At 53.7% G+C, this 14,308-nt stretch overlaps 1 protein-coding gene across 4 annotated transcripts in view; it reads left to right on the forward strand.

The window, feature by feature from the left end:
* The window catches only part of SCN4A (sodium voltage-gated channel alpha subunit 4), a 39,876-nt gene extending 26,030 nt beyond the window's left edge, over window positions 1–13,846 (forward strand). For 3 of the 4 annotated variants that reach the window (XM_056362290.1, XM_056362292.1, XM_056362291.1), the window contains exons 17-26: window positions 3,110–3,239; window positions 3,537–3,691; window positions 4,870–5,043; window positions 5,612–5,734; window positions 5,986–6,264; window positions 7,468–7,521; window positions 9,000–9,137; window positions 9,302–9,406; window positions 10,115–10,385; window positions 10,852–13,846. In XM_056362290.1, coding sequence (XP_056218265.1) covers window positions 3,110–3,239; window positions 3,537–3,691; window positions 4,870–5,043; window positions 5,612–5,734; window positions 5,986–6,264; window positions 7,468–7,521; window positions 9,000–9,137; window positions 9,302–9,406; window positions 10,115–10,385; window positions 10,852–12,044 — 2,622 coding nt within the window. In that variant the 3' untranslated portion in view covers window positions 12,045–13,846. The remainder of the gene's footprint in view (window positions 1–3,109; window positions 3,240–3,536; window positions 3,692–4,869; window positions 5,044–5,611; window positions 5,735–5,985; window positions 6,265–7,467; window positions 7,522–8,999; window positions 9,138–9,301; window positions 9,407–10,114; window positions 10,386–10,851) is intronic. The other variant, XM_056362293.1, reaches the window with a different exon arrangement.
* The last annotated feature ends 462 nt before the right edge of the window (window positions 13,847–14,308 follow it).

Here is a 14,308-nt window from a genome sequence, read left to right on the forward strand (position 1 = left end):
CGGCATCGCTGCGTCGCGGCCCAGAGAGGACGGTCAGCACTCGTGGGACGCTGATCACCTTGGTGCTCTGGGAGGATGGCAGGGAGATGCAAGAAAAACTACTCGGAAAGACCCTGAGCGGACAGAGAAAGGAGGGTGGTAGTCTGGTGGGAAACCACTGCTGGCAACGGGGTCGTGCTGAGGTCCTGGGGGAACGCGGGGCAGTGGGGATGCTGCGGTGGAGGGGAGCAACTGCATCAGTCTGACGAATAGCGTAACAGTTCTGACCCGGGGGTTTATCACGACTGTCGGTGGCCCTTCTGCCCAGGAGCTGAGGAGCCTCTGAGCAGCTCTGTCCCAGCTAGCCCCACTCGGGCGGTGTGCTGGGGCAGCAGGCAGTGTGGTGCAGCTTAGGTGCAATCACAAGTGGTGCTGAGTGCCTGGCATTTTTCCTGCAATTTTTCGTGCTACAAATCCAGTCCCGTAGCCCTAACCTCCGGTACCCCCAGGCCATGCCATAGCACACTGGCTGTGCAGTTGCGCTGCACAGAGGTGATGCTAATGGCAACCTGGCCGCTGCAGCGGGACACATCCAGTCTGGTCTGTGGGGTCCCCCCGGACCTCGGTTTCCCACCACTGTGATATATTTCCCGGCAGCTGGGGGAAAACCTCGGCGTGCAGCTATTGGACATGTCCCAGTGTGGCTCAGGGTTTTGGGGACTGTGTCCAGCTGACATCTAGCAGCACCCGCCCCACTGCCCTGTTGTATTTTGAGAGCCACCCCTGGCTGCTCAGCATACGCAGGGGGCAAACAGCATTTTTCAACCACTAAATGCCAGTTCAGCCCATCGTCGCTACTGGTTTTGGCGGCGACTTTCAGTCAAACACTGACCAAGGTGCAAGCCAGGGGTGTGCATGAACAACCCAGCCCTTGCCCGAACAGGCAGGGTGAGCGACAGGCTGGCAGTCAGCATGTGAAATGATAATTAGAAATCAGGTGTTAATTGGTGGGAGCCCTGAGCTGGTTCTCGGGACGGATTGCTCCTAGCTGGGTGTGCTCGTGTACCGTGGATTAGCTCCAGATGGAGCCAAAGCCCGGCACACCGCCTCGCACCCATGACACGGGCAGCCTGACGGCTGCGGACTGGGGGGGTTTCTCTGGGTGGGCTGCTCAGAAAATGCTGATAAATGCTCTCCCCCTTCCAGAGCAGCTCCTTTCTGAGGCAAAGATATTTTTCATGGTGAAATGATAGTGGCAGGATGACGGCAGCAAAGCGGCTGCCCTCCTTGAGTAATTTTTGCATCCTGGAGATTTATCTTCTGCACCGCAGAGCAGCGAGGAGGTGACAGGAACAGCAGTGTGGGTGTGTGGCTGCGCAGCCTTGGTGCTGTGGTTCAGGGCTTTCCTGGGGGGCTTTTTGCCTCGAATTCCCATCCTGCTGGGCAGGGGGATGTCTCCTGAGATGCTCTGGGGTATGGTGTGTCACAGGACTATTGTCAAGTGCTGTGAATGATGGGGGTGGCAGGGTGAGTCTGGGTGCGCAGCACCTGAATGGCAGTGCTCAGCACCAGCAAGGGCAGGGGAAGCCCTGGGTTTGGGTGGGAACACCCAGCCAGGCTGGAGGTGCATGTGATGGAATTTGCCCCATGAACCTGCTGGGTGCAGGCACGGGGCAGGGAGGGGCGCGGGAGCTCTCAGGGAGGGGGTTTGAGGGACCATGCAGTGGGACCACAGGGTTATCCCCGTCCCCACCCCAAAGGACCTGCCCTGAGCACCAGCACACAGAGCTCCTGGGTTACCCGAGTCTGCCAAGCGCCTCCTAGGCACCTTGCTCCCCACCTCTGGGGTGGCTGCGCTGGTTTGTCCCCACTTCGTGCCTTTGCAAGACTTGTCCTGCAGGCAGATGGTTTCAGTGTGTCCTTCCCTGGGGTCACAGCTTGCCTGGCTCCCTGCCGAGGCCTCCTAATCCCCCTGTCCCTCCTCCCCCTGCCCCAGCCCTGACGGAGGGTGGCCCCGCTGCTCCTGCAGAGCCACCAGCTGACAGGTCGTGCCACCTCTCCTGCCGTGTCCTGCTCCTCAAGGCAACGTCCTGCTCATCCCCAGGATGCAGGAGCCTGGCTGCACGGGTCCCCCAAAGCCATGGCTTCTCATAGAGGTGTGGCCGTGGCCCCTGAAGCACCAGGCGATGGCAGTGCCTCAGGTAGCCCCAGGGAGTCTCCCCTGGCTTGCTGGAGGATGGAGCAGCTCCTTTTTGCACTACTGAAAGCCCTAGCAGCCTTGGGGAAGGATTATCTCCTTCCCATACAAGCCAACACCATCCTGCATTGGAGATACCCATCTGGTTGCAAGCTGCTCCCAGGTAGGGCAGGCAGGTCTGGGGATCTGCTCTTTCCTCAAGTGCTGCAGAAGGTCTTCTCAGAAAGCCAAAGGAAAAAAATGGAGGAAAAAAAATCATCCCAGGGGCTTGCCAAGGTTTTCTCTTGTTATCAGCCCCTCTGGGCCTTGCTGAGTGGTGTCTGGGAAGCCAGCCAAGCTGAGCTGTGGAGCAGGACAGAGCTGGCGAGAGATATTTGGGATGCAGGTTTTGAACTTGGGTGAACCTCAGCCTAAAAGCCCTTAGGCACGAGCTGAGCCAGCAGGATTTGAGAGGAGTGCTGTGGTGGCTGCCTAGGTTTCTGCAGGTCTCATAGTACCAAAGGGTGTTTGGCAGAGAGTTTCTTGGAGGGGGGCATGCAGGGGAGGGGGAGGACGAGAGGAGAAAATCAGCCTGAGATGATGGTACAAGCGGGTGGGAGATGGACTTGCTGTGTTGGGAGGAAGGTTGGGGTCAGGGGACCTCTTGCTCCTCTGAACCTGGGTGAAAAGCAAAGCTTGTGCAAGCTGAGGTGTCCAACAGTCCTCCAAGGTTTGTGGCCCTGGACAATTCAGCAGCTTCACTCTGGGCTGTGTTTCCATAGGAGAGGGAGTCAGAGCAGCTTCTAAGCAAGCAGGGTCCCACCAACCGGCTCCCCCAGTACTGCCCAGTCTCTCTGGGGGCAGGAGCAGCTGGAGGATGCCCAGAGGCATCCTGAGCCCAGAGGCATCCCTCCTGCAGGGCAGCCAAGCCTGAATCCTCCTCTCCCTTTGCAGAATCCCCTCTCCAGCGACAACGCATCGTCCTTGTGCAGCACTGTGGATTACAAGCCCCCGCTGCCAGAGGAGGAGGAGGTAGCTGAAGAGGCTGAGGAGAGCAACGAGCCCGAGGAGTGCTTCACTGAGGGTGAGGGACCAAGCAGGGCAGGAGACCCTGTGGAGAGAGGGAGGTGGATATGGAAGGGCCATTGCCAACCCCTTCTTGCAGCGTAACAACCCCCAGGCTCACTAAGCTCAGCCCAAACTCCAAATTCTCCTGTACCACCATGGAGGCAGTCCCTATGGGTCCACCCCAAGCCCAGCAAGATCCTGCTCCAGCCTCCACCTGGGAAGGCTTAAAATGATGATAAAACTATGAATAGTGTCTCATTGGTGGGAACACCCTGGCCAGGAGGTAACCCACGGCTCTTTGTCCCATCCCCAGGCTGCGTAAAGAGATTTCCCTGCCTCTACGTGGACATCACCAGTGAGAGAGGGAGGGTATGGTGGAACATCCGAAAAACCTGCTTCCGAATTGTGGAGCATGACTGGTTTGAGACCTTCATCGTCTTCATGATCCTCCTCAGCAGCGGGGCGCTGGTAGGTCCCACTTTTCGCCCTGTCCCGTTTGCTCTGCAGCAGCTCCCCAGTTTGGTGGGAGCCCAGAAATGTGGGCAGGGCCCAGGCAGCAGCACTGGAGGCTCTGGGCATCACCTGGTTGTCTCCTGTGCAAAATAATACAGCTGTGGGCAGATGTTGGATTTAAAACCTCATTTGGCTCAGGTCTGCCCAATGTACAGCCTTGCAAGGGGATCTAAACACCCTCCCCAGCATCCATCAGGGGCTGTGGTCCATGGGCTCAAGGAGATGCAACCGCCTACAGTCCTGCTCTTAATGTCAGCCGTGAACCACCTGCACCATCTCTTCAGCTTTAAGGGGACGGTTCCTCATTCCTCTGCCTCCACAAGCGACTGTCAGGAGGTGCTTTACACATAACTCATGGTTATTGTTTTGCTGTTCAGCGCTCCCAGGGACAGTGCACCCTCTTAGAACCTGGGCGTCCATTTAAATCAGCCTCGTTAGAAAGCTGTGTGTCAGCCTATTGATCCTCTCGGAGTATTTATTTGTGCTGGGTGTAACTCAGCTGCACCTTTAAGTACACAGAGCTAATGGGGAGGCCAGTGTCTCTGCAAATCTGGAGGTAAAAGGAGAAGGAAGAGGAAGAGAGGGACTGAACTAGTTGTCAGACATACTTTACAACACGTCTGTATCACGCGCTGAAGTGCAGTTTAGGGATGTCTGAGGTTGCAGCTAGTGCCGGAATCGAAAGCTGTGCTAAAACAGCTGTGCAACACCTGGCCACCATGCCTGTACCTCTGATTGCTTATATTTTACATGCCACACAGACAGAGCAGTAACTCGGACTCCTATGAGCATTTGCAAATCTACCAAGGCATCCAAAGGTGCAGGTTGGTGTCCTGGCTTTTGCCTTGTGCTCAGACTGGTGGGAATTTGGTGCAGTTGGACATTTGCTTCAGTGAAGCTTTGCTTCGGGACAAACACCACTCTACGTAGCCAACAAGAACTTGCAAACAACAGTTAGACCCCAGGTTGGATCAGGCGCATCAGTAAATGCCACCCATGGTTAGCTCCCAACTTTCCAAGCTGCCCCAAGCCCTGGGAAAGCGGGGACAACACAGGCGTGGACATGGCTGTGCTGAGCCATGCAGTGGGTCTAATGGAAGAATGACTGTCACGTAGCTCCACACCTCTTCCAGGCTTTTGAGGACATCTACATTGAACAACGAAAGGTGATACGCACCATCCTGGAGTATGCTGACAAGGTCTTCTCATACATCTTCGTCATTGAGATGTTGCTCAAGTGGGTGGCCTATGGCTTCAAGGTGTACTTCACCAATGCGTGGTGCTGGCTGGATTTCCTCATCGTTGATGTGAGTGTTGTCTGATGAGCACCTCTAGAGCTATAGTCAGCCAAGGGATTTGGGAGCACTAGGGGATTGTGGCAGGCTGTTGGAAATGAACCCATATTGTTAAAGGACAATGGGGTGGCTGTGGAACGAGGGGTTAGACCATTGTTTAAAATAATGTTCTCCACAGGAGGGGCCGTTTCTTCCCCTTGTTGCAGAAACCCTTTCAGACCCTTTCTCGTTTACACTTAAGGCAAGAACAAACCCATGCTGTTCTACCAGACCCCAGCAGAGACATGAAGGGACATAGGGTCTTCCAAACGTTCTGTGACAGAGCAGGCCATTCCTCCTGTGCCATACTTCTGCATCCCCCGTCACCTTCACCCTCATACTCAAAAGGCAGGGACATCCTCCAGGTTGGCCGGTCACCAGGGACCCAAAGACTGTATTCCAGTCCCTGTGTCCCAAGACAAGACAATGACCACCAGCCTGCAAGAGAGCTGGTGAGAGAGGGAAGGGCAGGAGCTGCAGGGATGTGGTTCAGTTGTGTTTCCATCTGAGACGTTGTTAATCCCTTGGGCTGCTTTTCCAGGTTTCCATTATCAGCCTGACAGCAAACTGGCTGGGATACTCTGAGCTGGGAGCCATCAAGTCCCTGCGGACACTGAGGGCTCTGAGACCGCTGCGTGCCCTGTCCAGATTTGAAGGCATGAGGGTAGGTGCCTTCCCCGTGTGCTGCTGGCTCTGACAGAGACATGCAACGTAGCACTGTTCAGCAGTCACCCACATCAGGGACCCATCCCAGCTGGTTTACAGGGGGCTCTAGATCAGTGGGATCGATGCTAAGGCACCTTTGGTCCACTCTGAGCCCATTTGGTGGGGCTGGGGCACAGGGACGTGAAGGTCCGCATGATTACTAGCCTGGTTCCCTAGCCAGGTCCTCTAAGGTCTTTTCTCCCCCTGCAGGTGGTGGTGAACGCCTTGCTGGGTGCCATCCCCTCCATCATGAACGTCCTGCTGGTCTGTCTCATCTTCTGGCTGATATTCAGCATCATGGGGGTGAACCTCTTTGCGGGGAAGTACTACCGATGCGTCAACACCACCACGGGGGAGCTCTTTGACAACAGCGTGGTGAACAACAAGAGCGACTGCATGGCCCTCCTCTACACCAACGAGGTCAGATGGGTCAATGTCAAGGTCAATTTCGACAACGTGGGCTTGGGATACCTATCGTTGCTGCAGGTGGTACGTAACGAAAGCAGCTGCTATCCCTCCAAGATGCATGTTGCCATAGCAGGGCATCATGATTAGCATTAGGGCTGAAGTGAGATGCTGCCCTGATGCCCAGACAGGGCCTCTTAGCTGCTTCTTAGCTCCAAAATTGGTATTTAACACCAAAAAAAAACCAAAACAAAAAACTCTGCAGAGCCAAGGAGGAAAGGGCAGAAGACAGGAGGGAAAAGTAAGCGTCATCAGGGAACCGGTGTGATGAGTGTGGGTAGCACCAAGCCCGGAGAAGCCCTCTGCCCAGCACGGGATGTAGGAGCGAGGAGGGGAGGCACTATCTTTCACCCCCACCATGTGAAAAGGTTGGCGTGCTGCAGTCGTGGGCTGCAAGAGTTTTGCATGGGGAAGATGACGACTGGAAAAAAGAGCACATGTGTCTGCTGCAGGGCAGTGGGCGAACGCAGCCGTGCTTCCACCAAACCCCTTGCAGCTGAGCCAGGCAAACAGAAGGGGAACTGCTCACCACAATTTTAATAAAAATCTAGGTGTGGGCTCCATTAGTGGGTGGGCTGGGGTTATTCCTACCGGATCCAGGGGAACTGGCTGTTGCAGAATCGGAGCATAACCCAAGCTAATCAACTAGCTTTAAATTCAGCTTCCTCTTCAGGTTTGTTGTTCCATCAGGTTCAGGAAACAAGGTGTTGAGGCTTTTTGTTTAACAAATCAGCAGCAAAAGCCTGTGGGAGGTGCAGAGTAGCCCCCCACCCCACCAGGGTCGGGTCCAGCAGGTAGCAGAGCAGCGATGCAGAAGTCAGGGCTGTGGAGCCAGCACAGTTTGGGAGCGGGAGGGAGGCAGCCGGCCCTGGCATGGCTCTGCTGTTGGGAAAACGCGCTTTGGTTTGGGGAGAAAAGTCAATTGCTTCTTTTCCCAGCCTGGTTTGCAGCGGTGTTTTGGGAGGTCGCTGGTAACCTCAGCCCCAGAATGGTCCATGCGAGTGCACATGTGTGCACATGTGCAAATATCAGTGGGTTTGTATCGGGGCATTTTTCTTGTGGATTCAACTCATGGTCCCTCCCTTGCCATTCCCACCAAGAAGCTGTAGCTCTGGGCTGAGCAGGCAGGCTCAGAGCTAAACCCCAAACACGCACCCACCGCCCCCGCCTCCCCCCCTAGCCCCAGATACCTCCCAGTGAATCTGTTCTTCTCCACTGCTCCCACAGGCGACCTTCAAAGGCTGGATGGACATCATGTACGCTGCTGTGGACTCGCGCGAGGTGAGAGGACGGGCAGGGATGTCTCACAACCAGCACCAGGCATCGCTCATCCCACTGGGCTGGTTCCGCCGGCAGACTGGCAGCAGAGTCCTGGGGCTGAGGTGCAGCTTGGCGCAGGCTGGGGATGGACCCCTCGGCCACAGCATCCCCTCCGACTCTGCCCATTGGTGCCAGGGACTGCCAGCATCCCACCCATGGCTTCAGCTAGGACATGGGCTAAAGAGTGGAGAAACCCCCAAAATGTCCCCCTTGCTGAGGTGCACAGCCTCACAAAGGGCAGCCCCTTGTGTCCCTGTGCCACCCGTGTCATTGTCACCTGCATCCCAGCTGCAGCCTGGCCCCCACGCTGGGCTCCCAGCCGGGCTACAGCTGGGGATGAGCCCACTCCTCTCAGCTTCAGCTTCATGGTCCAAAATCCCCGCTCTGCCTCTGCAGCTCCAGCCCAGAGGGCTCATCCCTCACCCTGCTGTGAGACGATGCCCTCCACATGCCCCTCCAGCTGGGAGAGCTTATCCTGTCCTGGAGAAAGTGCCTGGCTTGCCTTGAGCAATAAATGGGTTAAAACAGAGCAGCCAACATTAACCTTTGGGTTAAATGTGTTACCAAAAAAACAAAAAAAATTGTTTTGAAGTTTCATGCAGAGACCTTCCACTGTGACCCATCCCAAAAAGTGTCCCCATGCCAGCCCGTGTGCATGCACACTGCCATGAGCCACCACAGCAGGAGGGACTTCCTACCTTTCTCTAATTAAGCAAACCTGCCCCACTGGGGCATCAGCCCCGCACACCCACGTCCTGAAGGTATTGTTTTCGTTCCCTTTTTTAGCATCAGAAACAGCTGCTCCCCTTGCCCCAGCCACAGCTGCCAGTGCCCAGCAGAGGAGCCACTTCCAGCTCCCTCTGAAAATGGCTGGGGCTTCTGCCTCCATGGGCACCAGGGGCAAAGCTGCCCGGGGAGAAAATCCGCTCCCTCCTGCCAAGAGGTTTCCTCAAAATGTGGGAAGGCAGTTGTGACACCATGGGATGTCTCCAGCCAAGGGTGGAGCAGGATGAAGTGATGCCCCTCGAGACGAGGAGTGTTTTCTGAGGCTGACAGGCTGTGCCACCCCCAGGTGCTGGTGTGGCACAAATTAAACCACTGTTCCTTTCCCCTCTTGCCTATGCTTGAGCCCCTGGAAAGTTAACTATTGTGAAGAAATTAATTTGCTCAGTGATATCGCTGCACCTGGGCATCCTCTCTTATTCCCCAGCCCAAGCGGTGGGATGGGGGGTCAGCACATCCATCCCCCAGCCGGTGCCATGTGGATGTCCCTTCCCATGGCAGCTCCCACAGGGACCACTCAACCCACACAGCACCCGCCAAAGTTTTGGAGCAGGCACCCCATGGTTCTGTCCGGATACAGTGACCCCTTGTCTGGGGGCTTGGGGACACAATTCCTGAAGAAGGATAGTCTCACATTTCCCATCTCTCCTGGTCAGATTGAAGAGCAACCAGTGTATGAGATCAACCTCTACATGTACATCTACTTCGTCATCTTCATCATCTTCGGTGCCTTCTTCACCCTGAACCTTTTCATCGGCGTCATCATTGACAACTTCAACCAGCAGAAGAAAAAGATAAGTATTTTCTGGGTCCTGCGGCCACTGTTCCCTCCTGAGGTGCTGGTCCAGGATGGGGAGGGGGGGGGACCAGCACGGTCATGGAGCGAGGGGACCAGGGCCACCGTGCTTGGTAGGAAGAGGCAAATTCCCAAGGCTAACAGCTGTGATTCCCTTTATACTTTGGAGGCAAAGATATCTTCATGACAGAAGAGCAGAAGAAATACTATAATGCCATGAAGAAGCTTGGCTCCAAGAAACCCCAGAAGCCCATCCCCAGGCCATCGGTATGTTGGGTTAATCACTATGATTGGGACCAGCTGTCTCCAAGTGGACGAGAAGGGCCTAGGGAAGACCATTTGCCAGGACAAGGGGCCAAATCCTGGCTCCCCATTGCTGCTTTTTAGAAGGACCTTGCTAAGAGCTGGGGCTTCAGAAGAGGTCCACAGCAGGCAGCCCCCTTTGGGTCTGCTCTTCAGCCCTGGGTCTGTTGGCAAGGGTGGGGTGTCCCTTCTGCAGAGATTAGGGGTTTCTCCTAGCTCAGCTCCAAACTCCTCTCTTGAAAGGAGTTAAACTCAGGGAAAGTTCAGCTCTCGGCACTCCTAGAAGGGACGCTGGTCCAGCCAGTACAGAGGCAGTTATGACTCAGGTTTGGTTTTGATAGCCCTCTCAAGTGAGACCTTGTCCATGTGTTTACTTTTGCCCCAATGCATTAGCTGCAGATATAATTAGAAAGCAACTGTCCCCTGTGCCCACATCTCCTGGCTGTGGTGTTACCAGGTGGGCTTCATCCTGCAAGGTGCTGGGTATCCTCCTCCCGGAAGATTTTCTGGGGCCATCAGACCTGTACTGGCCACAACCCTGAGGTTTTCCACATCCTGTTAAATACTGTTCCTTCTTCTCTTTCTGCTGTGTCTTCTGTTTTGTGTCTGTCTGTCCCATGTTCCCACCTCACCTCTGGTTCTCCATCGTCACCCACGTGGCCCGTACGGCAGAACAAGTTTCAAGGGATGGTGTTTGACTTTGTTACCAAGCAAGTCTTTGACATAACCATCATGATCCTGATTTGTCTTAACATGGTGACCATGATGGTAGAAACAGATGATCAAAGCGAACTCAAAACATCTGTTCTCTACATGATAAATCTGGTCTTCATTGTCATCTTCACCGGAGAATGCGTGCTCAAAATGCTCGCCTTGCGTTACTACTACTTCACTATTGGCTGGAACATCTTTGACTTTGTGGTGGTCATCCTCTCCATCTTAGGTGAGTCCTGCTGGTTCCGCAGGGATCCCACTGGATAATGAAGAGTTGGTCTAGCTGATCCACCGCCACCAAGCTGTCATTGGCCACCCCCTTACACACATCCTTTGAGCAGGGCCAAGCCATAGGACCCTGAGACAAGGCAGATATGAGGCCACCCCATGCCACCAGGCTGAGTGGGAGGCTGGGGATGTGTCTCACTCCTCCTTGGTGCTGGGTTCCCCTTGTCTCCATGCTGCCTGGCGCTGCTGAAATGGAGCAGCCAGCATTTAACCTTTGGGTCCATGCTCAGAGTTTATTTTTTAATATGTTCCCCTTTGCCACCAGAGAAGCAGAGCTGCGTGCCATCGGGGTGGCTCATCTCCCTGTATCTGCCCAGCTCTGGCAGGTGGAGCAAAGCAGCTCCACCTCACCTCCCTATGTTGGCTGCAGAGCATGGTAAACTCACTTCTTCTTCATCCCTTCACAGGTATCGTCCTCTCGGACATCATAGAGAAGTACTTCGTATCACCCACCCTCTTCAGGGTCATCAGGCTGGCAAGGATTGGCCGTGTCCTCCGGCTGATCCGAGGGGCGAAAGGCATCCGGACTCTCCTCTTTGCTCTGATGATGTCCCTGCCTGCCCTGTTCAACATTGGCCTCCTGCTTTTCCTCGTCATGTTCATCTACTCCATCTTCGGGATGTCCAACTTTGCCTATGTAAAGAAGGAGGCGGGGATCGATGACATCTTCAACTTTGAAACTTTTGGGAACAGCATCATCTGCCTCTTCCAGATCACCACATCGGCTGGATGGGATGGCCTCCTCAGCCCAATCCTGAACAGCGGTCCTCCCGACTGCGACCCTGACCTGGAAAACCCTGGCAGTTCAGTAAAAGGGGACTGTGGCAACCCATCCATTGGCATCTTCTTCTTCTGCAGCTACATCATCATTTCCTTTCTCATCGTGGTGAACATGTACATTGCCATCATCCTGGAGAACTTCAACGTGGCCACGGAGGAGAGCAGCGAACCCCTCTGTGAAGATGATTTTGAAATGTTTTATGAAACTTGGGAGAAGTTTGACCCAGACGCCACCCAGTTCATTGCGTACAGCACCTTGTCTGACTTTGTAGACACCTTACAGGAGCCACTCAAAATTCCCAAGCCAAACAAGATCAAGCTAATCACCATGGATCTACCCATGGTTGCTGGGGACAAAATCCACTGTCTGGATATCCTGTTTGCCTTGACTAAGGAAGTGCTGGGCGACTCGGGAGAGATGGATGCCTTGAAGGCCACCATGGAGGAGAAGTTCATGGCTGCAAACCCCTCAAAGGTGTCCTACGAACCCATCACCACCACTCTGAAAAGGAAACACGAGGAAGTCTGTGCTACAAAAATCCAGAGGGCTTTCCGGAGGTACCTCCTGAGGCGCTCGGTGAAGCAGGCATCCTACATGTACCGGCACAGTAAGGACGAGGATGCTCTGAAAGAGGACGCACCCGAGAAGGAAGGCCTGATCGCCACCAAAATGCACGAGATGTATGGGAACAGTGGGACAGATGTGGAGACAGCCCCTGCCATTGGTCTTGTGCCCATTCCCAGCTCAGAGACGCCAGATGCTCCAGGTGAAGCAAAAGTGTGTGATAAGGAACGTGTTGTGAAAGAGTCGCTGGTATAACAGAAGGAGGCTTCCATCTCTTGCCCAGCCTGAAAAGACTTCATTCGTATCTCCTTTTCAAGAGCTCTTCCATATACAGATCAATAGATCTTAGATATTGAGCTAATTTCAGATATTTCAAGTAGACAACTTTCGAAGCAGGATCTCTTACCGATCCTTGTTGTTACAGATCACTGCACTTACAAACAGTTTAAGAGTTTTTTTCTTATGAGAATTAAATGTGAAATCTCTTGTTGGTGAAGGAGAAACATTCTAGTTTTGAAATGATCTCATCATGGTAACGATGTTTTTCAGACATTAACAAACGAGTATGGCTGTCCCTTTACTTAAAGTAATTATTAATGTTATTTCACAGTTAAGAGATTTTCTTGTGTATTATTCTTCCAGAGTGCAGCCGAGTAGTGACAGATGAGCCAAGTGAAATAATATTAAGAATAATTACCGAAAAGAACAAGGTTTTGTGAACAAAAATCTTCAATGTCTTAAAGTAGCACCTTTCTTTTGAATATTTGAATAAGCTTTATGGATTATTTTTTGTTACATACAGAGAAAGTGCAATTATGTCTTAATGATTTGTTTGCATAGCCCAAACAAAGCATCTGCAGATATGTTCTCAGGGTTAAATATCAGGTTTTAAAGGTCTTTGAATATGCATTGAAATCATAAATTATTCAGGTCTTTACGGTACGAATGTAAACAGTATTTATAGTGACGCTTCTTCTCTGTTTTCCCATTTCATCCAGATTTTGTGGCAGGAAAGCCACTGGCAAGGGTAGGGTTTGGGAAAACCTTCTCCAGGAATCCCCAGTCCCCGTAACCCCTAGAAACCCTCTAGGGTTCCTTCAAGCCCCATAGCAAGAGGAAACATCCCACTGGAGCGCTCTTGATTAGCCGTAATTAACAAGATGCATCCCCAGGGCTCGGAGCAGGTGTTTGAACGGTCCTTGCAGCGAGCCGCTTTGGCGGGGTCCCTGAAGCCCATCAGCCGCTGAGCACCGGGAGCTTTAAGGTGATGAATGGTCCCACCGGGGTGGACATCCCAGAATGCTCAGGCAGAGCATCCCTCCCTCGGCTGGGGCTCTGGAGGGGACCCAGCGGCACGTGCTGGCATCTCTGCTGAGCCAGGCAGGTCCTTGCCAGGAACCCTCCTGGCAGAGGAGCGTTCTCCCGGGGTGGGGGGGAAAGGGTTTTGCTGCTCTTTACACAGGTGGGCAAAAGGAAAACAAATCAAGAAAATTGTGCAAAAGGCCCCGAGTTCAGCTCTGGACTGGCATCTGCCTTCGAAAGGGGGAAAAAAAAACCCCTCCTGATCAAAACAAACATGAACCAAAACCTCTTCCACTTAAAACAAGGGCTGCTTCTTGAAGTCAAAGGGTCTGTCTTTTTGTATTATTAATATAATAATAATATATTTTGTTTTTCTTGGGCTTGTTTTGGCGCTGAGCCGTTACGGATGCCCCATGTTCAGGCTGGCCAGGGGCGGTGCTGAGCTTGCTTGCATCCATGTGCTGTCAGCCAGGCGGCAGAGCCAGGGTCGCTCTGCTTATCCCGTGGCGTTGTGCTTTCCTTTCCGTGTTGTGTAGGGTGATGCTCCCTGGAACAGGAGCCCGTGCTGCTTTCAGTGGCGTTTGCATGGGAAGCATCCACGGCACGGCAGTTTCCAGGCCGGATTGTGGTTCACAATCGATGCTGCTTGTACGTATGTGTCGTCGGTGATGGAAAAAATGCCAAAGAGCAGGATTTGTGTGAGCTAAAGCCATTCTTCTTTGTACATTTCTTAAAATAAACAACTGTAAATGGTCTATTATTACAAAACTAAATGTGTTGGTGTGTGTTAGAGGGGAAAAATGTTTTCCCTGACCCTGGGAGGGGTAAATGCACCCTCCTTTTTCTCCAAGGAGATATGGGGAGACCCTGTGCATGACCTTGGCTGGACCTGCTGTCCTCAGCAGGACCTGGTGGTCCCATCCTGAACAAGAGACCCCCCTGGGCTGCCTCCCCGAGCATCTCCAGCCCAGCCCAGCCCCCAGCGCTTCTGCTCTGCTCATGAATACATCCCCTGGAGCCCTTGTGCCTCACGGCAATGAGCCCTGACCCTAGAAGCTATTGGAGATGCTGCTGCAGGTCCAACCAAGGAGAGAGAGGTGGGCTTGGAGGAGGTGCAGCCCCCCTAGGCTGCCTCGTAGCAGGCTCTGGGGGGCCAACCAGCCCCACTGGCCATGCGGGAGCAGCTCAGCATCACAAGGAGAAGGCTGCAGGTGGGT

This window comes from Falco biarmicus, chromosome 17 (genome assembly GCF_023638135.1).
Source record: "Falco biarmicus isolate bFalBia1 chromosome 17, bFalBia1.pri, whole genome shotgun sequence".
Classification (NCBI taxonomy): domain Eukaryota; kingdom Metazoa; phylum Chordata; class Aves; order Falconiformes; family Falconidae; genus Falco; species Falco biarmicus.